This window comes from Vipera ursinii, assembly GCF_947247035.1.
Source record: "Vipera ursinii genome assembly, chromosome: 3".
Lineage (NCBI taxonomy): Eukaryota > Metazoa > Chordata > Lepidosauria > Squamata > Viperidae > Vipera > Vipera ursinii.
Window position 1 is genome coordinate 184,815,074 of NC_139516.1, and position 26,870 is coordinate 184,841,943.

General features: G+C 40.1%; 1 protein-coding gene across 3 annotated transcripts in view; it reads left to right on the forward strand.

Moving 5' to 3' along the window:
- Positions 1-26,870, forward strand: part of WWP1 (WW domain containing E3 ubiquitin protein ligase 1) — a 67,282-nt gene that overhangs the window by 30,110 nt on the left and 10,302 nt on the right. The window contains exons 5-17 of one of the 3 annotated variants that reach the window (XM_083359678.1): positions 191-328; positions 417-483; positions 7,496-7,656; positions 15,164-15,512; positions 15,979-16,074; positions 16,877-17,051; positions 18,093-18,147; positions 18,233-18,317; positions 18,395-18,523; positions 21,106-21,178; positions 21,276-21,347; positions 22,149-22,237; positions 25,190-25,349. In XM_083359678.1, the coding sequence (XP_083215804.1) occupies positions 191-328; positions 417-483; positions 7,496-7,656; positions 15,164-15,512; positions 15,979-16,074; positions 16,877-17,051; positions 18,093-18,147; positions 18,233-18,317; positions 18,395-18,523; positions 21,106-21,178; positions 21,276-21,347; positions 22,149-22,237; positions 25,190-25,349 (1,649 nt within the window). Of the gene's footprint in view, positions 1-190; positions 329-416; positions 484-7,495; positions 7,657-8,327; positions 8,410-15,163; positions 15,513-15,978; positions 16,075-16,876; positions 17,052-18,092; positions 18,148-18,232; positions 18,318-18,394; positions 18,524-21,105; positions 21,179-21,275; positions 21,348-22,148; positions 22,238-25,189; positions 25,350-26,870 lie in introns of those variants that run through there. The other 2 variants (XM_083359679.1, XM_083359680.1) reach the window with 2 other exon arrangements.

Sequence of the window (26,870 nt, forward strand, 5' to 3'; positions counted from 1 at the left end):
GTGATACACTGTTCAGATTTCTGTATAAATTGATAACCATGTTATAGAAATGTAATCTTAATATTTGAAATGATTAGATATACAGGGGTTTTTTTTCTCCTACATGTTTAGGTAGTAGAGTTAGGTCTGAACAAATGCATTTGCTGTTTTAATAAGTGGCTTTTTTAATAAAACACTTTTTTTCTGGTAGTAGAACATGTCAAAGAACATTTGAAGCTTTCACTGGAAAATAAGAGTGGCTTGATACAAACAGGAGAACTGATAATAGTGCTTGATGGTTTGGTGCTTGAAACAGAATCTCTTTCAAACCGCAGTTCACTAGTAACCAGTAAGTGGAATTCAGGGGGATTAAAATTATTGTCCTTTAGTTTTAAAAAAGAAATGGAAAAATCTAATTCTCTTGTTTTATTGTTTAGTAGAAGTCCAGCAAAATGGTGATGCTTTACATGAAAATAGAGAAACATCTGCTAGGACCACTTCCAGGTTAGATTTCTTTTGAAGAATACTATTTGAATACTAAATGTCATTGAATTTGCAGAATATCAGATTACATTGTAGACTTGGCTAGAAGACAGTGGAATAAGTTGTAGCATAGTATCAAGTATGTTATTAATTTGACTAAATGTTTACTTTGAGGAGTCATTTGAGTTGTATATATTTTTGCATGCACATTATGAAAATATTTTGTGAAAATTTCTGCAGCAGTTAATATTACATCAAACATTTTAATAAATAATAATAATAATAATAATAATAATAATAATAATAATAATAATAATTTCATTTCATTTCTATACTGCCCTTCTCCCAAAGGACTCAGGGCGGTGTACAGGGCAAATACAGTAAAAATACAATGTACGAAAGTTAAAAAAGAATTAAATAATACAGCCCAATTCCAATAAAATTAATACAGTTAATATTAAAAAAACCCCAAACCCATCAGACCAGGCCGGCTTGTTCAAATAAGTATGTTTTTAGATCACATCGGAAGGAGCGAAGGTCGGGAGCCGTCCGGAGCTCCACCGGTAAACGGTTCCAAAGGTCTGGCGCGCCCACAGAGAACGCCCTTCCCCTGGGGGCCACCAGTTGACACTCTTTGACCGATGGCACCCTAAGGAGGCCCTCTCTGTGGGAGCGCACTGGACGAAGGGAAGTCAATGCCGGCAGCAGGTGCTCCCGTAGGTAATCCGGACCCATGCCATTTAGGGCTTTATAGGTCATTACCAGCACCTTGAATCTTACCTGGAGGGCAACCGGAAGCCAATGCAGCTCGCGGAGTAGAGGTGTTACATGGGAGTATCAGGAAACCCCCACCACCACTTGCGCGGCTGCATTCTGCACCAGCTGAAGCCTCCGAGTAGTCCTCAAGGGCAGCCCCATGTAGAGAGCATTGCAGTAGTCCAAACGGGAGGTCACGAGCGCATGAGTGACTGTGCGCAAGGCATCTCGGTCCAGATAGGGCCGCAACTGGCGCACCAGACGAACCTGGGCGAAGGCCCCCCTAGTCACACTCCTATATGATCTTCCAAAGAGAGCTGTGAGTCTAGGAGGACACCCAAGTTGCGAGCCCTATCTACAGGGGGTAATATCTCACCCCCCATGGTTAGAGATGGAATAATCTGAATTTCCCGAGATGCCGGCACCCACAGCCACTCAGTCTTGTCAGGGTTGAGCCGAACCCTGTTCCTCCCCATCCAGACCCGAACTGCCTCCAGGCAATGGGACATCACATTGAGGGCATCACTGGGGTGGTTTGGGGTAGAGATGAAAAGCTGGGTATCATCAGCATATTGATGATACCCAACCCCAAAACCACGAATGAGCTCACCCAGCGGCTTCATATAGATTTATTTATTTATTTATTTATTTATTTATTTATTTATTTATTCGGTTTATATACCGCCCTATTCCCAAAGGACTCAGGGCGGTTTACAAGGCAAAATTTAAAAACAATCCAATATAAAATTAAAATAAATTAAATTAAGTCTAGCCACAAAAATTAAATCACAATTTAAAAACATTAAACCCCTCAGTCCAGACCAGATAGCTCAAAGAGCCAGGTTTTTAGGTCCCGGCGAAATGAACGAAGGTCGGGGGCAGTCCGGAGTTCCGTTGGCAGTTGATTCCATAGGGCAGGCGCGCCCACAGAACGCCCTCCCCCTGTGGATTGCCCGTCGGCAATCCTTGACTGGCGGTACTCTGAGGAGGCCCTCCCTGTGGGAGCGCACAGGACGATGGGAAATTGATGCTGGCAGCAGGTGCTCCCTTAGATAATCCGGGCCCATGCCATTTAGGGCTTTATAGGTCATCACCAGCACCTTGAATCTCACCCGGAGGGCAACTGGAAGCCAATGCAGCTCGCGGAGAAGAGGTGTTACATGGGAGTATCGGGAGACTCCCATCACAACTCGCGCAGCTGCATTCTGCACCAGCTAAAGCCTCCGAGTGTTCCTCAAGGGCAGCCCCATGTAGAGAGCATTGCAGTAGTCTAGCCCGGAGGTCACGAGCACATGGGTGACTGTGCGTAGGGCATCTCGGTCCAGATAGGGCCGTAACTGGCGCACCAGGCGAACCTGGGCAAAAGCCCCCCTGGCCACGGCTCCTATATGATCTTCCAAACTGAGCTGTGAATCCAGGAGGACACCCAAGTTGCGGGCCCTATCAATGGGGGGTAACACCTCACCACCCATAGTTAACGATGGAAAAGATTGGTTAGTCTGAGATGCCGGTATGCACAGCCACTCAGTCTTGGCAGGATTGAGATGAAGCCTGTTTCTCCCCATCCAAACCCGGACTGCTTCCAGGCAATGGGACATCACGTTGAGGGCATCACTGGGTTGGTTTGGGGTGGGAAGAAAAAGCTGGGTATCATCAGCATACTGATGATACCCCACCCCGAAACCACGAATGAGCTCACCCAGCGGCTTCATATAGATGTTGAACAGGAGGGGAGAGAGGACCAACCCCTGAGGAACTCCACAAACAGGAGGCCTCGGGGCGGACCTCTGCCCTACCATCAACACTGACTGCGAGCGGCCCAGGAGGTAGGAGGAGAACCACTGTAAAACAGTGCCCCCCACTCCCAACCCCCTGAGACGCCACAGTAGGATACCATGGTCGATGGTATCAAAAGCCGCTGAGAGGTCTAATAGGACTAGGACAAAGGAACAACCCATGTCCCGAGCCCGGCAGAGATCATTCACCAGCGCAACCAATGCCGTCTCCGTGCTGTACCCGGTCCTGAAGCCCGATTGGTATAGGTCCAGATAATCAGTTTCCTCCAGGAACAGAGGGAGCTGAAGTGCCACCACGCTCTCAACCACCTTCGCAAGAAAGCGAAGTTTGGAGACCGGATGATAGTTGTTCAAAATAGCCGGGTCCAGGGCAGGCTTCTTGAGGAGGGGCCTCACCACCGCCTCCTTCAAGGCAGCAGGGAAGGTACCCTCCCTCAAGGAAGCAGTTATTACTGCCTGGAACCAGGCTCGTGTCTCCTCCCGGGCTGCATATACCAGCCAGGAGGGGCACAGGTCCAATAAACACTTGGCGGAACTCAGTCTCCTCATGATCCTGTCCACCTCATCTGGGGTCACAGGATCGAATTCACTCCAGGTAACATTCTCTAGACAGCTCGATTCCTTCTCGTCAGTCTCTGCCCAGTCAGAATCCAAACCGGCTCGAATCTGAGTGATTTTGTCCGTCAGATGATAGCTAAACTCCTCAGCTCGCCCCTGTAAGGGCTCCTTCTTCACCTCCTGATTAAGGAGGGAGCGAGTCACCCTAAACAGGGCAGCCGGGCGATTATCTGCGGACGTGATGAGGGCAGCGAAGTAATTAGACTTTGCTGTCCTCATTGCCGCAAAATAAGACCTTGTAAAGGTTCTTAACCGCAACCAGTCAGACTCAGACCGGCTGGATCTCCAACAGCTCTCTAGACCTCGTCTCCAACGCTTCATCTCCCAGAGCTCCACAGAAAACCATGGAGCCCACCGGGATCTGCGCCAGGTCAAGGGTCTCAAGGGTACAACACGGTCGAGCGCCTCGGTGGCAGCCCTTTCCCAGGCATCCACCAAGGCGTCGGCCGGGCTGTGAGCGAGGGGGATAGGTATAGACCCAAGTGCCGTCTGGAACCGTTCCGGATCGATTAGGCGCCTGGGGCAGAACCATCTGGTCGGTTCCACAGCCCAGCAGCGGGGGGTGGCATAGTGGAAGACCAACCGCAGGAGGTGATGATCGGACCATGACAGGGGGATAATAGTTGGCGAGCCCCCTCCCAGATCATCAAACCACTGCCCAGATAAGAAAACTAGGTCGAGAGTGTGTCCTCCCCCATGAGTCGGACCCTGAATTACTTGGGTCACGTCTATGGCTGTCATGGAGGCCATGAACTCCGGGCCAACTCAGACGACCCTCCCAGAGAAGGCAGGTTAAAGTCGCCCAGAACTATAAGTCTGGGAAACTCAACCGTCAACCCTGAGAGGATGTCGAGAAGCTCGGACAGGGCCGTTGCTACACAGCTGGGCGCCAGGTATGTTAGCAACAAGCCCAACTGAGCCCCAGGGCCACACCTCAGGAGGAGGGATTCACTCCTGCCTATCTGTACAATAGTGGTCTCCCGCGGAAATAAGGTCTCCCGTATAACTACCGCCACCCCACCGCCCCTGCCCTGAGTCCGTGGCCGATGTAACACACAGAAACCTGGAGGGCAAAGCTCAGTCAGAGGGACACCTCCCTCTGAGCCCAACCAGGTTTCTATAATGCATGCCAGATCCGCGTGTTCCTCCTCGATCAAATCATGGATGAGGGGAGCCTTGTTCACAACGGATCTGGCATTAAAGTACACCAGCCTGAGCTCAGGGGCCTGATCCCTCTCACCCCCGGATAAATGGGTACCAACTGGAGGGTTGGAGCATGCCACCGCTTGAAGACAGCGGGGGCGCGATCCCAGGTGTTGATATGGCCCTCCATGTAACCGCCTGCTGCCGTTCCCAATCGTTATGGGGATTTGAAACCCCACCCCAATGCCAGGGAAACCAGGAGACCCCAACCCTAACCCCATCTCGCCGGGAACCATTTCAGGCCTGGACTGATGACCGGTTGGTGGGGTACACCCCAATTCCCTCCCAACCTTAGCATTCCCCCCTTCCCTAACCCTTTAAAACAGCCGGCTAGAAAACATATTAGGGGCCTCTTAATATATCTCCACCAGAGGCCCCTATCTATGCCCAACCACCTCTCGGGGTCCCAACAATTGGGCCCGTCCTTAAGGGGATTGGAGGAAAAGGTGGCAGGTCGTAACCAGGAGGGAGGTGCCCTCCTGAGGGCATACAGGTCAGCACTGGAGTAGCGCAAACGAGCCATATAATAATAAAAAATATCCACATAGGGCAGTTGTTAACAAATGGGTACTCAGATGGTATTAAAATAATATCAAGATGACATTGATATTGAGTCCGGAAAGTACCTCAGGTCCACCAATCAGGCTCCGCTCTCACCTGAGCAAAGAAAGCCCAACCGCCCTCTCACTACAGCTGGGCATCCAACCTGGGGTGGACAGAGTACGGGCTACTGGGATAAACCTACCCCAACTGGTCTCTCACACCAGTGGGGTGGTTGATGACCAATCCAGAACCGCCCTCTCACTGCGGTCAGGTCCCAGGTCCATTCCGGACTATCAGTAGGGAAGTCACAGGAGCAGGGGCATAAACCATATCCAAATAATCAGCATAAAATTAAAGATGAGCAGATTAGCAGAAAGGACCCGGGTCAAAACACCACCGCTATAGTTCCAAGACCACTCCACAGCTGAGCTCCAGGCCGCTGTTGTCATTTCGCTGCTTCTGCTGTGGAAAGGGGGGGGGGGCACTGTGCAAAAAAAATGTTGAACAAGAGAGGCAAGAGGACCAACCCCTGAGGGGTGACTACAATTTACAGGAAAACAGTTAAGGGAAAAATGACAGTGAATTTGCATTACGTAACAAAAAAATTTCTTTTAACTTCTGTCCCCTGTTCAGATAGTTGCAAAAAAAAAATCATATTAGTTTAGTACTTTGTGCTATTGCTTTCTTAAATGCAGTGTGGCATTACTTTAGTAAATTCTTTTGTGGAAGAAACTTACTTAGATGAATTCTACAAAAACTACTTCAAAGTCAATCCTTGCTGCCACTCATTCCTGCTGTAAATCAGCTGGGGTTCTCTTGTGAACCATAAGTCAGTCAGTAAATAAATAAGGCTGCAATTTAGCAATAAAATACCTGACCCAGCTAAGTATCATCCCACCTCCCGCTATTATTTTGTTTCTTTAAGTTTAATGGGCCTCTTGTTTCTCTACAGAGATAAAGCAATTTATTTTTTGTTTACAATGAGTATATTTATTTATCCTCTTCATTTTTATCTATTCATTAGTAGTTTGTTTTGAAACTACTGTAAAGTACAAAATGTGTTACACTGAATCATTTTGCTAAGCTATTTTGACAGGAGGACTCCATTCAATTTTATGACATATCATTCAGCATCCTTACTGGCCATGGATGTTTTTTTGTGTAATGAAATTTGAAATTTATTATAATCAAAAACTAATTGGCGATTCCACTTAATAAGAAATGTTATATACTTATTAAAATAATATGCACATTTAGAAAACAAATTACAAGTTTGTGAAGGGGCAAAATTTGATAGAACACATTAAATAGACATCCAAATATACATTGAAATAAAGTTAATATGAATAATTGGTATTTTGCACATAATTTGTTTATATTCTTTTATATGGATGTGGTTATCTTACAAAGAACAGAATTAATATAGATGTATTTTTTAATGTCTATAAGCCACCCAGAGTTATCTTATGGTAAGATGGACGGCCAATACATAAACTACAGGTAGTGCTTGCTTAGTGATGATAATTGAGATTGCAACTCTGTTACTACGTGACATAGTTGAAAAGTGCAATAGCATGTGGCCATGCTGACTTACAATGGCAGTTGTGATAATTTCAGGTGCTGTCATCAGGCAAATCCTGCATAGTTGCATCATCCTGCAGTCACATGAGCACTATTTGAGGATAGCTTCCGTATTGATTTTTCTTGTCAGAAGCTGGCAGTGAACATTACAATGGTGGTTATGGGAAGCTGCAACATCATAATTTTGAACCAGTTGCCAAGTGCCCAAATTGCGATCACGTGACCCTAGGGATGCTGTCATGGATGCAACTATGAGGGTCCTTTGTAAGTCCCCCTTGTTCAGCACCATCATGACTTCAAATGATTGATGAATGAGTGGTCATTCAACAGGAACTGCCTATATTCCTTACTCTAACAGCTGAAAACATGACAGATACACAAATTAAAAATGGTGCTGAGAAATGAAAACAGGTTAAGGAAGAAGAATATGAAAATTATTTAAAATACATTTACTTTTGATTTGTATATAGTGGGTTATTGGAGTGGAGAATATATAAATATAATATTTTTCATGACCTGTGTGATATTTTCTACAGATTAGATAATGAAACACCATCAAGTTCCATAGTACAGGTCTCATTCCCTATACATGCCATTAATGGAGACAATGGAGACAACTCATCTCCTCATATTGTGACCAGATCCAAAAATTCACCAATACCAAAAACACTGTCAAGTGAACAAGATAACAACATTGGTAAGAAAAATATTGGCTAAGGTGGTTTACTAGACTTCCTTTTTAAAAAAGAAACATCAAATTAATACTAAGAATTGATGTATTAAGCTAGATTATTGAGAATCTTGTACATAGGAGGAGAACACTTCAATATGTGTATGCATCAAAATGTGTTGGCACTTTCTCTGTTGTGCTACACTTAGTGTTGCATCAAATAATCTAACCTTTTGCAGCAGGTTTTAAAGGATGATGTGGAAAAATGTTGGGTAAAAATTGGATTTAAAAAGTATGTTACCTTGAGATAAGTGTGTTTTATTAAGGCTATTTATTTCTTCATTGAAGTAGGAGGAAAATGCAAATTGCAAACATTTATTCAAGATATATATACAGCTTAATTTATAAGTACAAGGTCAACAATTATTTCAGAGAAAGTGGAATAAAAATGTAAAAAATAGTCTTGAACTCAGATTTCTTGGGGGTGTATGGAATTATTTATCTGATTTAAAAGGCTCACTTCAAAAAATGACTCAGGCTGGCATACAATGAGTTAAAACCTAATTTAAATATAAGATGAAATACCACAATAGCAGCAAGTTATGGAATGTACAAACATTCAAGTAGCAACCATTCAAACAATTTACAAATTACCTAAGATCTACAGGAAAAATAAACTTTTTAATTTTTTCCTGAAGGTCAACAGGGTTGGGCCCAGTGCTTTTCCTGTAGAGTGTAAGGAAGAGGACCTTGATGCAAGATTGATGTCAGCCTTACCAGGTAGACCAGATAGGAAACATGACCAGAAAAGCTAATTCTAGTTTCTTGTACAGTCACATTAACAGAATCTTACAAGTTTGAACATAAAATTTTCTGCTATCAATTTTATAGCCTGATAACTTAGGGAAGGTCCTTCCTGAGCTTCTTGCTCACTCACTATGCTACCTCTCATCTGACTATTTCCTAGGCAGCATCTTTTTGCCCCGTCTTCCAAGGTCTTTTCCCCTTACCATTATACATATTTCCTAACAAACTTTACTAACCAGGAAGAACATAAGTTCATCATAGAGGTGACTGCTCAAAGCATTGTGAACCTGGTCTGCTTCCTTGAGGTTCACAGGATTAACTCTTCTCAGATACCAGAACATACACCAGTCACTTCAGTAGGACTTGCTCAGGCAGTGTTCAACTTAGAGCTGATCTGAGTGATCTTATTTGTGAAGTTTCTAGTAGTATTGGCATATTAGCCTTCGAGATATTTCTCTATTTGTTTTTCCCTAAGAGGTTACAGGGCTGCTGTATGGCATTCTGGATGCAGTAATCACTAATCAAGAAACCACCAAGAATACTATAACTAACACTGACAGGGCAAGGCACTAGTATATAAACAGAGAGCAAATTCCACTCCCTTCTAGCACTGATGTTGTTACCTAGTTAGATAATGAAATGTTTGCAAGAAAACAAACAAGCTCAGAGAGCACCAAGGACCCCACAGTTCCATCCTGAGTTATTCTCTTCTATTGGTACATTCTTTATCCTGCGAGTCCCTTGGACTGCAAGGCGATCAAACCGGTCAGTCCTAGAGGAGATCAACCCTGACTGCTCTTTAGAAGGCCAGATCCTTCTAGCTAAAACTCAAATACTTTGGCCACCTAATGAGAAGGAAGGACTCACTGGAAAAGAGCCTAATGCTGGGAAAGATTGAGGGCAATAGAAGAAGGGGACGACAGAGAATGAGGTGGCTGGATGGAGTCACTGAAGCAGTAGGCGTGAGCTTAAATGGACTCCAGAAGATGGTAGAGGACAGGAAGGCCTGGAGGAACATTGTCCATGGGGTCGCGATGGGTCGGACACGACTTCGCAACTAACAACAACAACATTGTTTCTAATATTTTTTTTTTTTTTATTTAAAAAGTTTTACAATACATTTTGACTTTAATCCCCCCCTCCCCCACCCCTATCTAGCCCTCCCTATCCCTCTCCCCCATTCCCTCCTCCCCCCCGACTTCCCAGAGCTAAATACAGGGTATAAAATCGAAAAACAAACATAAGCATCCCTATGTTATCAACAATAAACTATTAATTCTATCTCCCTCTAGCTCATATAAAATGAATACAAACAATATTAATATTACAAATAAAGTAAAAAAGAAAAAGAGAAAACAGAAAAAGAGCTTTACTCAGAATAGATTTTCTTAATCCCAGTCCTTATTCATATTAATTTCAAAAAAAAAGAAAAAAAATTTTTCACCTACTATTTGCATTCTCCCACCTTTCTCTAATTTCTAAACAAATTCTCAATTACGCACCAAAAGCACCTATCTCTGTTAACCTTAATAATCTCCAACCAAACTAAACTATGATCAAAAATAATTCTTGCATGTATCACGCCAAATGTCTCGCAGTTCCAGATCATCCTTGAGTTCAAGTAAAAAGAATAAAAAAAGGTTTAGGCAGTCTCTAAGACAACTTGTTGTTAATTAGGAGCTTGCGTACCCATTCTCAGTTCAACACATACTTTTAGTCCATAACCCTAATATACTTTTCTAGCAAGCAAATAACATCAATCTTAAATTGTGTTAAATATTTTAAAAAAAACTTTCTCCTCTATGATAAATTTAATCCATTGAGATTCTAATTTAAAAATTTAATCACCAATCTTGACACCCCAAAGCTTTTGGAGCACGTCTGTCATAAGCCCCATAACTTCTTTGGACCGCGCCCCGTCCACAGCTTCACTGTAAGTACGCTTTGGAGATTCCATAACTTTCTGCTGCTCTTGCTCTTGCTCTCGTCTCGCTCTTCTTAGGGCGGCACGCGTCATCCTCTGGCCTCTTGCAACAACCGATGAGACTGTAACTTGATCCCCTCCAACACCATTGTCCTCTGTCTGTCTATCTGCAACATCTTGAAGCTTTCCCTTGCCGTATCCCTTTACAGCTTCCAAAAATGATAGGGGGGTTGCTTTTAACACATTGCTATAAAAATCACGTGCCTGGGCCACAGTAACCAGACGATGTCTTTTACCTTCTTGCGTCACCACCAGTCCAACTGGAATCTCCCATCTAAACTTAATATCACATTTCTTAAGTTCCTGTACTAGAAATGCAAAATCTTTCCTTCTCCTTAAAATCTTCGGAGGAATCTCTTTTAAAACCAAGACTTCTTGCTCAGCCACTACCAATTTAGTATCATAGGCAGCTTGAATGACTTCATCTCTAATTACTCTCTTTGTAAAATAGACCACCACATCTCTGGGTAACTTCCTCTGTCTTGCAATCCATGAATTTACACGAAAAATTTTGTCCATATTTCCCTCAATTTCAGATGCTGGCTGGCCCAGTACCCCTTCCAGAGCCTCAGAAATCAGCTGCTTTAAATCTTCTTTACAATTCTCCTTTAAACCCCTGATTCTAATAGCATACTGCATCTGATGATACTGAACAAGGCTCAATTCTCCGTCCATTTTATCCCTTATATCTTCATTTTCTAATACCTTTGCTTCTAATATAGAGTTCTTTTGACTGAGATCCTCCACTTTTACATCCAGCTGTTGCACACATTCAGCTACAGATTCAATCATAGACAACATGTCCACCCTCATTGCTCTAAACTTCTCTTCCATCTTCTTCTCCAATTTCTCCATTTTCTCCTCCATTTTCTCCTCCAGCTTTTTCAACTTTTCATCCATCATGTCAGACATCAATTGTGAATGCTTTCCAAGAACATCTTGTAAATCCTTAAGCGTCAATGCTGGAGGAGGTGCAGGAGGAAGCAAAGCTTGCAATGAGGTCTGTTGCACCAGGGAAGACCCCGCTCTCCGAAGAGCTTTAGAAGTTTTAGCCGCCATCTTCCCCCACTTTCACTTATTGCGCACTTTCACTTTAAAGCTATAAAATCCATTGAGCTAGAGAGTAAAGATAAGAGTCCACATCACCTTGACCTCCTGTACCGCTCTGCCTGCATCTTGATAATCAAAAGTATTTCCTTTTGGCAGGGGTGGTTGCTAATGCCTGGCTCTGCTCCAAAAATCACGGAGCAGAGACGCTGCGCAGCTCGGAGCAACCCAGGTTTCGGGGGGGCTCAATCCTTCAGCCGCCCAAACTCTCAGCTCAGGCGGCCCTGGAGAGCTCAACCCCTACCTGGGGCCTCACCCCCTCCTCTTCTCCTGAGGAGGGGGCTTCAAATCCATCTAAACAGCTGATCGGCGCTGTTTACGATGGAAAAACACAGCTGCAGAGCGGGCAGCCCAAAAACGGCTGTCTTCAGCGTCGCATCGCCACCGGAAGACTGTTTCTAATATTTATTTAAAATGTAACAGTTTATTATCTGAAAACTCAGACCAACTAGAAGTAAAGCATCTTAAATGTAATAAAAATACTGCTGTAATACTGTAATTTATTTCTTGGATATCATATCTTCCTTATAACAGTCCCAAGGAAATTACTACTGAAGCATATAGAGGAAGCTACATATCTACCATATCTACTATTTTTAATTGATTTTGCTAATCAAACAAAAAAAATGCCAGATTCATCCTCTTTTCTGACTGGCTGGAAGCAGACATCTTTTTTTTTATAAAAAAAAATAGAGAATAGCCCTTTCACTTTGGAAAAGTGGAAAAACATTTTAAGCTCAGTTACTGCTGGAGTCTCTGTACTCGGTATTGGCTGTTCCTTGCTGCAGATAAGATTGATAGTTTGACTTTCTGCCTGAGAGGAGACAAAAAGGCACCCCTCCTGTTCTTATTCATGTACAGACTAAAATTGTTGTTGAATCTTACTTTAATACTAACAACAGAGCATAATCACTACTTTGTAGACAATAAAATACTTAGGACAAGTGAGACCATGCAGTGCAGCTAAGGTTCCCACCCCTAGTACTCAGTGTTTATCTTTCATTTCCCAGCATCTGCTGCCAGAAATTGTTGTCTCACTTAGCCTTACCGTAAAGCTGTCCCTTAGCTTGAGAAGATAAGGCTGAAGCTTATTATAAAGTAGAGTATAGAATTTTAGCTGCAGGTTCTTTTCTTTTTTCAGAATGTCCCCCCAACTTCAAAAGGAGGAAGATGTATTTGTATTAAAACTGTTAGGATGTTCACAGCTGACCTTTTCAGCTTCAGCTTTGGAAATAAAGCTTATTGTTTGTCAGATGTTATGTTGCAATTTCAAGGTGTTTCAAGGAAAGACGAGATGCTTCAAGAAAAACATTGAAATCGCTTTGAAGTCCTAAATTTTGATAATGGAGAACCAGAGTAATTATGTAAATAATAATAATAATAAATAATTAATAATAATAATAATAATAATAATAATAATAATAATAATAATAATAATAAAAAACTTTGCAAAATACATCAAGAATTTGCAGCTTCCTGCAATAACTTCAGCAAAGCTACAAAAAACTGCACTACTTGGAACATCTTACATTTTAAGGAGATACCTTGTTTATACCTAGGATGCTGGCAGCAACCCATGTCAACCATTAGTGCCAGTCAAGTTGAGTCTTCAGTTGACTGAGTTTCATGTTTTATGAATAAAAGTTTAATAATAATAATAATAATAATAATAATAATAATAATAATAATAATAATAATAATATAATTAATAATAATAAAGTTGGAAGGGACCTTGGAGGTCATCTAGTCCAACTCTCTGCTCAGGCAGGAAACCCTATATCATTTCAGACAAATGGCTGTCCAGTCATCAAAGATGAATGTGAAAAGAGACTGTTAAAACTGCAATAAGAAAGAAAACAAACTGGATGTCAGGACAAACTGCAAATTGCCAAGAAGAGAGGAAAAGAAAAGCTAAAACCATGAAAGACGAAATCTCAGAAAGAAACCTAAAGAGTTTTTGAGAGCTGTTAGAAGAGACAATATACAACATCTGCAAAAGCATAAGAAATGGAAACAGACATGGAAAAACATGGTCAGTCTTTCAAAAGATCTTTGAATTCAGAAGGAGTTTAAAATGGATATGCTGAAGGACACCAATGGATAAATAATAACCAATTATAAGGAGATCAAAGGAAGAGGGAAGGAGTATACTGAAACACTCTGCAATAGAGATCTCAACATCCAAGATACTTTAGAGGATATTCCTTACTTATAAGAATCTCTAGTATCAGAAGTTGAAATTATATCAGCATTCTGGTCATTACCAAGTCAGAAGGTTACAAGAATTGATGGAGTACTCACTGAAATATGGCAAACCACAGAAAAGAATTAGTCAAGTTTCTAATCAAGCTATGAAAAATTGAATGGAAGTGGAGATACGTACTTTGGATTAACTGATTGATGATGAAGATGAATTTTTAACAAACATTGTGTTAAGTATTAAATATCATAATCCAATTGAAATATTTACAGCTACAACCTTTGTTAGCAATATTTTATTGGCCAGCACTATTTTTAACTTCTGAAACACCTGAGGTACTAGACCTTATTAAATCTGTTAAAACTAAAAAGCTTACTATTAGTTTTTATAGATATTTGTTATCAGTAAATCAATTTGATATATGCTAAGAAATGAGTGGAATAACGAATTTGAGATCCCTATATTGTGTAGACAATGAGAGAATGTTTTAATTTCTATTACAAGTGTCAAGAGACCTCAAATTATAATTTATACCACAAATGAGGACCCAGATTGTTGGGGGCAATAAGCTGACTTTGTAATAATGCCGCTTTGGGGTGGCGAAAGCCCTAATATGCAGGCATATACCTAGAATGAAGGCTATTGCTAAGCACATTGATTTGTGCTTCTTAGATTGTAAGCCGCCCCGAGTCTTTGGAGAAGGGTGGGATATAAAAAAAATAATATATAGAATTTATTGGACTCTGCTACATTTGTGTAGAAGAAGTCTTTGCAAAAGTTGGATTGCATAGTAGAGCAGCCATGAAGGCCTTGGAAAAAATAAATGTTGTGATATGTCTATACCTACAAAGATCAGAAGAGTGCAAGCCATAGTATTCCCTGTGACACTGTATGGAAGTGACTTTAAAAAGCAGAAAAGAAAGATTATTGATGCCTTTGAACTTTCATTTTGGAAAAGGCTCCTGAGTATACCATGGATAGCAAGAAAACAAACTAGTGGATCACTGAAAAAATAAATCCAGAGTTCAAAACACAAATTACCAATCTAAAATTATCCTACTTTGAACATGTCATGTGAAGATCTGGCTCTTTGGAAAAGGCTGTACTACTGAGAAGGTGGAAAAAAGAAAAGAAGGGGATGATCAGCAGCAAGATGAACTACAATGTGCCTCATTGGGAGACTTGAAAGAACAAGTTGGAGATAGAGTGTCGTAAAGAAAATCTACATGGTTACTAGCAGCCGAAAATGAAAGGATTCACATGGTAGAATCTATCATTTTCTTTACATATTACTTTAACATTTTAATAATAATACTTTAAAAATCAATAATGTTTGCAGGTTACCATTGCTGGCTAAGCGGTCTGATTTCATGTTTCATTTCAGATGTAATTTTCAAAAGATGAAAGTAATTTTATTCTCTTTTTGTGAATTACAGTTACTTGTGAATCATCTATAATGGAAGCTGATAATCTTTCAATCTCCGAAATACCTATGGATTCTACAGAAGCACCATCTACATCTGCAGATTGTACCACTACTACTTCAGAAACTCCTATAGAAACTGAGGCTACTACTAGTAATGCTGAAAGCAGTACCTCTGCAACTGCCTTTAGTGCATTTTCAGGAGTTCAGCCCATTACTCCTTCAGATTCTGTATCCTCTAGCACAGAGAACAATGCAACACCAATGACAGAAGTAGCAAAACCAAGCGAGTCTGCTAATGTATCTGGTGAAGCCATAAGGCAGCAACCTGGTAACACTAGCATAGAACCTTTGCCCCCAGGGTACGTGAGATTAAATGTGATGCACTTGTTAGATTCACATGGAAGTGTGAATGGTGAAATGTAATTGGCAATGTGTTAGATTATACTAAAGTAACTGAATTTAATCCCTCTTGAAATCAGTTATGTCTAACATATCCATAGGTTATGCCTAGTATTTTCTATTGATTTTATCTATGCAGTAGAACCAAAACTGAAGACATTTCCTCTAATTTGCTATATATGCATGCAAAAATAAATTTAATTGGGCATCGTCATGATGATGATTAACTTGTTTTTAATGCTGAATTAACTGTATTTTAAGAATACAATCATGTAATAGGAAGGAAGAAATTTGTCCTTTCTTCCTGCAGCAGTATTTCCTATAACTGATCTGAAATTGGTTGCCATTTTTAATGTAAATTTCAGCTTTTCAGGAGAGAACTTTTGTTTTCTGTTAATTAAGTTTTACTTTTTGTATTTTTCAAAGATGGGAACAAAGAAAGGATCCCCATGGTAGAACCTATTACGTTGATCACAACACAAGAACTACAACTTGGGAAAGGCCTCAACCTTTGCCACTAGGGTAATAGTTATTTATGCTCTTCCATGTATTAATAAAGGCTAAAAAATTGCTACTAAAATGTAGATACGAGAATTTGCTACAGTATTTGTTTCTTTGAGAATATGTAAATTATACAATGGAATTTAACTTTCTTTATAATAAGCTTGCTAAAATAGCATATTTATAAACAATTTTTTTTAAAGAATGCTTGTTTTTAGTAATCTTTAAAAGTAAATCCATACACTTGAATTATAATTAAGATAGTATAAGGATGCTTATTCCCTCATATGTTCTTCAGTTATTTATGCCCTTTGAGTATGAGTTGAGGTTCCTGGACAATGGGAAGAGGAGCAGGGAGGTATTAGTAGTCAGAAATCTGCCTCATTTTGCACACTCACAGAAGATTTACTGCCCTACACTCCCAATTCACATTATTTAAGATGGAAGAGGTGATTCTTTTTATTAACTGTTCTACAAAAAGTATGTCAGTATGCTAATTAATAAAATTCAAAATAAAAATCTTCAAATTTGTAATACATAGGAAATAGTTTTAAAATTCACAGTATTCTGATTGTTTTGGAGTGTCTCCCACTAGTTTATTCTGTAAATAAATTATTCCGACTAATTTATTATGGATTTTATTTTGTGTCATTGAATGATTTCTTTTTTATAATAGCAATTCCCATGGTGATAGCTTACAGAAAAAAGTTTATGGGAAAAATTCTAGTTTAAATCTTTGTTACTACTAATATACAATTAATAGTGCCTATACAAGTTATTTATTGTTATAACATGGTTCCCAATATTGTAATTTTCTTCCTAGCTGGGAAAGAAGAGTTGATGATCGTGGAAGAGTTTATTATGTGGACCATAACACACGAACAACAACATGGCAGAGACCAACAATGGAATCAGTCAGAAATTTTGAACAATGGCAGTCGCAACGAAATCAATTGCAAGGAGCTATGCAACAATTTAACCAACGATACCTCTATTCGGTAAGCTAAAAAAATGTTTATATTTTTCTCCTGTCCATTCTTAGATATTAAATGCATATTAAGGAACGGAGACCTGCCGACGTTTGGGGAGGTTTGGGGAGGCGCCCAAACCTCCCCAAACGTCGGCAAGTCTGCGTGGAGGAACGGAGACCTGCCGACGTTTGGGGAGGTTTGGGGAGGCGCCCAAACCTCCCCAAACGTCGGCAGGAGGAACGGAGACCTGCCGACGTTTGGGGAGGCGCCCAAACCTCCCCAAACGTCGGCAGGTCTCCGTTCCTCCGCGCCCTGCCTGCCTGCTTCTTTCCGCTGCGGAAAGAAGCAGGCAGGCAAGGCGCGGAAGTCCGGAGACCTGCCGACGTTTGGGGAGGTTTGGGGAGGTGCGCGCGCACCTCCCCAAACTTCGGCAGGTCTCCGGATGGCGGTGGCTTGGGAGAGGTGCGCGCGATCCCGGAAGCACCAAAGCCTCGGCCGCGCACAAGTCCTCGGTAAGTTTTTTTGTTGACTGGAGTATAAGCCGAAGTGGAATTTTTCAGCCCAAAAAGTGGGCTGAAAAATTCGGCTTATACTCAAGTATATACGGTAAATATTAAAAATAAGCATTATCAAAAATAAAATAATCCATTGTTAAACATACAACCAGGCACAGGAATGAGTAGATAATAACAATGATGGAATTAAAATGTCACTAGTCCTTTGGGATCCCTAGACTTGCTGACATAGCCAGGTCTTTAGGGACTTCTGGAACAATAACAAGGATGGATCTAATGTCCTGGGGGGGGGGGAGAATGTTACAAAAAGAGGGCACCACAAAAAAAAGGCATGCCTGCTAGGGCCCACCAAGTGTAAGTCCCTAGCAGACAATATTCAAAGCATAGCTTCTCTGCTAAAACTCCTGTTTCTCCGCTTCCTTTTCTCGTTATAAATAGATTGCAAAGGAATTGATATTGGCTGAATGTTTATATGGAAGGACTTGATTTATTTTCATCAAGTGCAGTTAAATAGTAATGAAAAAATAATTCCAATTTATTTTATTTTCACTAGGCTTCAATGCTTTCTGCTGAAAATGATCCACTAGGTCCTTTACCACCAGGCTGGGGTGAGAAATATAAATATGTAAACTTATATTCATACATTATTATTTATATTGTTTATATTGTTTACATAGCTCATTTTTATTTCAGAAAGAAGAGTTGATTCAAATGACAGAGTGTATTTTGTAAATCACAATACAAAGACAACACAGTGGGAAGATCCGCGGACTCAAGGGTATGTCTGTTTTCACTCATTGAACAATTTAAAAAAATACTGAATTTTTAAGAAATCTGTTGACTTGAACTTTTCAGCTTACAAAATGAAGATCCCCTTCCAGAAGGCTGGGAAATCAGATACACCAGAGAAGGTGTAAGATACTTTGTTGATCATAACACACGAACAACTACCTTCAGTGATCCTCGTACTGGTAAATCATCTGTGTAAGTGTTAATGGATAGTCTAAAATACTTATTGTGTGTTAAATATATACTAGAGCTAGCATAATTGATAATGTTTGGTCTCTAATCATTGGATGAATTATTGGTATGAAGTCCACCATGCTTTTGTCTATATACCGTATATACTTGAGTATAAGCCGAATTTTTCAGCCCACTTTTTGGGCTGAAAAATTCCACTTCGGCTTATACTCCAGTCAACAAAAAAAACTTACCGAGGACTTGTGCGCGGCCGAGGCTTTGGTGCTTCCGGGATTGCGCGCACCTCTCCCAAGCAGCCGCCGTCCGGAGACCTGCCGAAGTTTGGGGAGGTTTGGGGAGGTGCCCAAACCTCCCCAAACGTCAGCAGGTCTCCGGATCTCCGTGACCTGCCTGCCTGCTTCTTTCCGCAGCGGAAAGAAGCAGGCAGGCAAGGCACGGAGATCCGGAGACCTGCCGACGTTTGGGGAGGTTTGGGGAGGAGATCCGGAGACCTGCTGACGTCAATAATTGCTACATATTGCCTTCAAATTCAATTTAATTTTATGTCCTTGACTTAAAACCACAATTGGGACCAGTATTTTAGTTGCTAAGTGATATGATTGCTAAGCAAGATCTCATATGACCTCATTGTTTAGCCGTTGCAGTCCTTGTTGGCATTAAGCAGATTTTACTGGTTGTTAGCCAAGGACCCATTCCAACCCAAGCCTTTCCGGACTTGGTCTTTTCCAGCCCTGGACCTCAGTAAGTTAGGGCTGCCTCCAGTTCCTCCCATTTGCCTGTTTCCACTCCCATCTCTGCCCTTTTAGCTGCCCTACATACATCATTGCAGGGCAACAAGCAGCCCAGAACTGCATGGTTCTGGGGTTGCTTGCCACATCCTGGGATGCCTCAGCCACCACAGCTGGGTCCCAGTCATCCTCACCACCTTACAATTTAAGATTTCTTCCCTCTGCTGTCCCAGATGCTTTCACTACCGTCTTTTTGTTCCTGTTGGTGATGAGATGTGCCTGACCTGGCTGCTTTGCCCTATGGGGTTGACTTTGCATGGTGAAAAAGAAAAAAAAAAGCAGAAAGCTTAAAGAGGCTGGAGTACAATAAGCACTGCTTTTTTCTGTACTTCTGGATCATATGAAACTATCTTTGCATGTGAAAAAAAAGCAGCACAAACCCAACCTCATGCTTCCCAGGAGCACTGCAAAAAGGGGCATTTTGGCATGATATTGCCCCTTTAAGTAGCTTTGTACTTCCGCTCCCTTTTTCACTATGCAAAGCCAGCCCTAAACAGCAGCCAGGCCAGGCCGGACTTATCAGCAGGAGGAGTAAGAACACGGTTGTCAAGATCAGCTGGAATGTTGCACTACAGGATAGCAGGTGGCAAAAAGGGCAAAGATGGAGGGGAGATGGAGAGGAGTTGCAGTGCTCCTGTGGTCATAAGAGTGGGTGAGCTGCCAAGTGCCTGAATTTTATCCCATTACCATGGGGCTCTGAAATGGCCATAGCTTCAAGCACAAGTCATAAGACCCTTTGTTCCTAGGGGTCATAATTTCAAACTATCACTGAACAAACTACCTGCAGATATCTGAGTTTGGGTGTTGTATGAATGAAAGATATGCAGGAGTTACATGTTATTTACAGTGTGATCTCTGAAGCATTAGATGATAAGATTACATACTTTTAAATATTATTTGGAAGATATGCTTTGCAGAAATAATTAAAGGAACCCAGTTATATCTAGGCTTCTCTATAAGCTTGGGGGGAAAAAATCTCTACTGCATTAAGAAATCCATTCATGAAAGTTAATGTGATTGGACAACTTTTTTCAAGCTTGTTTTAAAGCCTGAGAAGTTTGGATATTTATAATGAGGAATCATTTCAGGTAGTCTGAAATGTATAAATTGTGCAGAAAGTTTCAGGTGAAGACAGCAGGAAAAGGCAAATCATCAGCAACAGCACTTAAATAGAAGAAGGGTAAGGAGGGCACTGGGAAGACTGGGAAACGGGCAGGCAGGCTAGTTGGATATGCTGTAATAATTCAAGAGTGGCAATAGTGGCAGCTAAACAGAGATGGGGAAAAGAGGTTGCTGGGAAGACTTGAAAGAAAGAGGAGGTCATCAGGTTAATTATTAAGGACAATAGCAACCTAGGAAGGGCACTGGGAAAATCAGTGGGCAGGGCAACGGACAGATTATATTGGGGAAATGAGAAAAGATGCATAGGCTTGTCTTACTTGCTTCATAAGATTTGTCCAGAATTTGGTTTAGAAAAACCCTGAGTTTAGGTTAGCCATACTTTGACCTTTCTGGAAAAGTTTAACTAAATGTCTGAGCCACAAAGTGTGTCTTGGGGGTTCAAAGAAAAACACGTTTTCTTTTGTTGACAAATGCACTATACTTCCATGAGGACCAAAGTGTCTTTCTTTGTTTGTTTTGGAATTGCACCATCTTGTTAGAAGAAAAGATCATAAAATTTATCTAGAATGGAAGTATACCTAGATTAACTGTTACATCATTTGTTAGACCAAATGAAGTTCCTAAGAAATTTTTAATTGTGTTATGTTTAATAAATGTATATATGTTTCTTTATAGAAATAAAGGACCACAAATTGCTTATGAACGTAGCTTTAGGTGGAAACTAGCTCATTTCCGCTACTTATGTCAGGTACTATAATACTGTCTAAATTTAAATTTAAACTTTAAATGTTCCTTTATAACTTTTGTGTTTATAGTTGTATTAATCATTTACTTTCTCTCTATAGTCAAATGCTCTACCAAGCCATGTGAAGATCAATGTATCCAGACAAACTTTGTTTGAAGATTCCTTCCAGCAGGTACTGTTAATATCATAAACTACTGGAAACTACTGCAAAACTGCAAAAATTAATATGTTTAAATGACATTTTGTAGGTAGAAAAGAAAATCTTATTCTCACTAAAAAACATTTGAATATATTTATTTATTTAGAAGTCACAGAAGAAAGAATGTAGCCTACCAAACCTTTATACATTAGTAAGCAGCCATTTATTTGTTTGCATATTTGTTTAGTTTTTTTAAAGACTTCCTAAGTCCAAACATTTAAGAGTAGCTTAGACTTTAAAAGCAGGAACACTTAAACAAATAAAGAAATTGTCATCCAGAAGGAAAAAACAAAACAGACACAACAAAAACTTGCAGAACAGTGGTACAGTATTATATCAGCATTACACAGCATGCCCATGCCACTTTTTATCCTTTTATTTTATTTGTTTTTATTCATTATTTTATTTATAAAATTTACTGGCCACCCATCTTACCAGAGGATAACTGGGTGGCTTACAGTCATAAAAATGTATCTATACATATACATTAAAACATAAATTAAATCCAAGGATCAAAATCTAAAGACACGTGGGGAGAGTGGGGGCAGAGTAGGGGGAGGTGAGACCTATTGTTACCTGATCAACCATCTTCACTATGCTGTTATTTACTTATTTACATTTTAATTTCTAGAAATAGAATGCATTTCTATTTGAAGAAGAGCAAATATCCTTAAAGTTGGATGTAATGCTTAATGTATTGTAATATATATGTTCTATATTTTACCATCTAATATTCAATAGTACTTTTTGCTTGAATAATTATTTTATTTACAGATCATGGCTTTAAAACCTTATGACTTAAGGAGACGATTGTATGTCATATTCAGAGGAGAGGAAGGATTGGATTATGGAGGTTTAGCCAGGTAACTGTTTATTGAAATCTCATGACCTTTGTCAAGCTGCTTTATCAAACCATAATAGTTTATTAAATGTATATGTTGACTAATTTCCAGTGACATTGATTGGTTTACAAATTGTTTAAAGCATCAGAAACAAGGAAAGAACAAAAGATAACATTGAGAGCAATGGCAAGAATTGTAACTGGATGAGAAGAAAGAAAAATCACATGATCTATTGGGGGGGGGACACGGGGGAGGGTTAATTCCACCTCAACAAAAGCCTGGATAAAGAGACAGGTCTTTAAGACCCTTGGAAACCTCAGTAGACTGGGGGCCTCCAGAGAGCAGGTGCTGCTATAGAGAAGGTGTACTTCTAGAGTCCTAATTAATAGCATTGTTTAATTAAAGGAACCTGTGGTGAATCAACCCTGCCAGGTTTGATTGGCTGGGCAGATACTATGGGAGACTGATGGTCCCTTAAGTAATCAGGCCCTATCCCATGTAAGTCTATACAGGTAGCAACCAGCACCTGGATTTACTCCTAGAAATAAAATAGCAACTAGTGCAACTCAAGAAGCAGAGGTGTTATATGGGCATACCAAGGCATGCCCCTTACTGCCTGTGCTACTGCATTCTGAACCAGCGAAACTTCTAAGTGGTCATCAAAGGCAGCCCCACATAGAGTACATTGCAGTAATTAAGCTGTGAGGTAGCTAAGTCACGTGTGACTGAAAACCCACCCTAATTTAGAAAACTGGCACACCAGATGATCCTGTGCAAGAGCTAGAGCTGCCATGATTGAGTAGGAGCTATGGGTCCAGAAGAATGGGAAAGTGCTATCCTATCCAAAGTCAGATGGAATATCCCTAGATGTAAACATCCACAGACACTCTTGGTAGAATTGATTTGGAGATAGTTCTTCCTCAATCAAATCTGTAAAGCCTTCAGGCACTGGGAACAGAATTGTGACAGACATCATTTGGATTTGAAAGATACAGTTAAGTGTCAATTATATATATCAGAGAAACAATTGTCAGTTAAATGATGAGGTGGACAAAAAAAGAGATTCTTCCTGATTCTAGGATTATACAGCTGAAACTACATTCTAACATCACATTTAAAATTCAGTGTCATTTTTTCTTTGGATTCTGACTGACAGTTACATTTCAGGATCTTCCAGTAGCATATATTGATTGATTGATTGAGAGAACAAAATATTACTAATATTTTTCACCTAGTAATTTGCTTTCCTATGCCTAGATTCTACCATAAATAAAAATTATAAACATTATTCAATTTACCAGATAAATAAAAAGTTAAATCTGTGTCTGATCTTCGAACCTGGAGCTCAGCAAAGAGGTAGCAATAGCAATAGCATTTAGTCTTATATACTGTCCCATATGTAGGGACGCGGTGGCTCAGTGGGTTAGGAGGCTGAGCTTGTCGATCAGAAGGTTGGCAGTTTGGCGGGTCGAATCCCGAGTGCCGCGTAGCAGAGTGAGCACCTGTTACTTGTCCCAGCTTCTGCCAACCTAGCAGTTTGGAAGCACGTAAAAATGCAAGTAGAAAAATAGGGACCACTCCGGTGGGAAGGTAACAGCGTTCCGTGCGCCTTTGGCTCTAGTCATGCCGGCCACATGACCACGGAGACGTCCTCGGACAAGCGCTGGCTCTTCGGCTTTGAAACGGAGATGAGCACCAGCCCCTAGAGTTAGAAACGACTAGCACGCATGTGCGGGGGAACCTTTACCTTTACCTTACTGTCCCATAGCACTTTTCAGCACACTCTGGGTGGTTTACAATGTAAGCACTATTTGCATATTGCCCCCAACAATCTGGGTCCTCGTTTTACCAACCTCAGAAGAATGGAAGACTGAGTGAACCTTGAGTCCCATCAAGGTTGTGGGCAGAATTTACCTGCAATACTGCATTTTAACCAATGTGCCACCAGGGTTTAGTATTTTCCTTCTCTTAAGGAGTGGATTAAGATATGTACTTGTTACCAATTTTGAAAGCCTTTACATGCCAAGAACAAAGGATAGAGCAAAATCTAGATTTAATTATGTGGATTTAATTATGAGATTAAAGCCATATTGTTAAATTATTACTATATGTATTGTGCACATGTCTATATTCCTTTTTTAAACATGTTTTTAAACATATCCACAATATGTTTTTATTCAAATAAATTATGTATAAGTTACGGGTAGTCCTTGATTTATAACAGTTCACTTAGTGACCGTTCAAAGTTAAAACAGCACTGAAAAAAGTGGCTTGTGACTTTCTTACACTTACGATTGTTGCAGCATCCCCACAGTCATGTAATCAAAATTCAGATGGTTGGCAGTTGATTCATATTTATGATAGTTGTCATGTAACCACCTTTTGCAATCTTCTGACAAGCAAAATCAATGGGGAAGCCAGATTCACTTAACAACCATGTTACTAGCTTAACAGCTACAGTGATTCACTTAACAACTATGACAAGCAAGGTCATAAAATGGGGCAAAAGGCATTTCACAATGTCTCTTAGCAGCAGAAATTTTGAGCTCAATTTTGGTCGTGGGTTGAGGACTACCTGTAATTTATAATTTTATTATATACTTTTATATAATTTATTATATAATTATATAAATTCTATATATCTCATCAATAACATTAAAAAAAACCAAGAAAACATTGTGAGATGAATGTATTGTTTTTAAAAGATAACTTAGCAATGCCAGTATTAACTTTCAAACTAATTACAGTTAGGTGAAGTCACATAATTGCTCACAGCATTATTAAAGCATTAAATTAATTCAGAGTTCATTTGAACCAAACTTTGATATGCTATAATTTGCTGTTCCTTTTTCACAACATCAGAAAAGAGACTATCGTATCTGTTTAAAATATTCCTCGACTTTTTTATGTCAATATTTGTAATGTTTGGAGATAGCCATGTTTGATTATCTTATTCATTATATTTTTAAATAGAGAATGGTTCTTCTTGCTATCACATGAAGTCCTGAACCCTATGTATTGTCTCTTTGAATACGCTGGCAAGAGTAATTACTGTTTACAGATAAATCCAGCATCAACAATAAATCCAGATCATCTTTCGTACTTCTGTTTTATTGGACGATTTATTGCTATGGTAAGGGTGATTTCTGTTTTATTTCCTGAAGTATTTAGCATGCAAGTGTATATGGATATCATATTGAGAATTAATTCATTTGCCACCAAAATTGTTCAGTAGAACAATAATAAGTACATGAGAAAGAATTGGGGTATTTTTCCTTATTGGAGTACTTAGTTGATTTTTTAAGTAATATATTGTTTAATATATGATGGGGGATGTGTTGGGGTTTTTTATTGTGGTTTTACATTATTATTTATTGTTTTAGCTCGGGCTCTGTATTTAATTCTCTTTTTAATTTTTGTACTTTGTATTTTATATGTGCCCTGTTCACCGCCCTGAGTCCTTCGGGAGAAGGGCGGTATACAAATATAATAAACTTAAACTTAATATCAAGAGAGAACCATTTACTGATTGACAACAAAATGTCAGATAAAATGAATTCAAAATAAAGGGAATACATATATACATTAGTGTCTAATATTGTAATCTAGGCAAAATATATAATAAAAACTTTTCTGAAAACAGCAGCATGATTTGCTAAGCAGGCACAGCAGTTTTATTCAGCTAATTCTCAATAGGTTGGCTGCACTGTCCTCTGTATATAGAAGAATGAATATCTGCAACAGATATATTTAGAACTCTGCATAATTATAGAATCTTAAATCATATTAAATCAACTCTACAAGTTGATCTGGCCTTCCATTTCAGGAATTGTTTGTTTATCTTGTGGAGGATGTCAGAATTAAGTGTCAGTGGACTAAAGAGATTATGACGAGTAGTGTGGCTGTGCAGATTCTTCAAAGGTGATACTTATAACATGTTACAACACATTTGAAACATGCCTTGGACTTGTTAAAATGACCATATCTTTTTCTAGGTTTATATTGTTCCTTTGGCTATTTCTGGCCATCTCTGAATTTTGTGCATGCAGAGACAATTAGAAATAACTGTTAAAACACCACATAAGTCTGGAAAGATTTAGCTGCTTTAATAATTTTTTTTTAAAAAAATCATTTTATAGTATTCCCACATACACCAAAGTACTCTTCAAAAGATTTGCACAGCCCTACTGCTGAGTGTGGTTGTCTTTCTTCACAAATGGTTTTAATTACATGGGGTGAATGTACTGCAGTCTTGAACTTACAGAACTACTGTAAGTTCACAAAGGGATGCGGTGGCTTAGTGGGTTAGGACGCTGAGTTTGTCGATCAGAAGGTCGGCAGTTTAGCGGGTCGAATCCTGAGTGCCGCATAGCAGAGAGAGCACCTGTTACTCGTCCCAGCTTCTGCCAACCTAGCAGTTCGAAAGCACGTAAAAAATGCAAGTAGAAAAATAGGGATCACTACGGTGGGAAGGTAACAGCGTTCTGTGCGCCTTTGGCATCGAGTCATGCCGGCCACATGACCACGGAGGTGTCCTCGGACAGATGCTGGCTCTTCGGCTTTGAAATGGAGATGAGCACCGGCCCCTAGAAACGACTAGCACGCATGTGCGGGGGAACCTTTACCTTTACCTTACTGTAAGTTCTATGAGTTC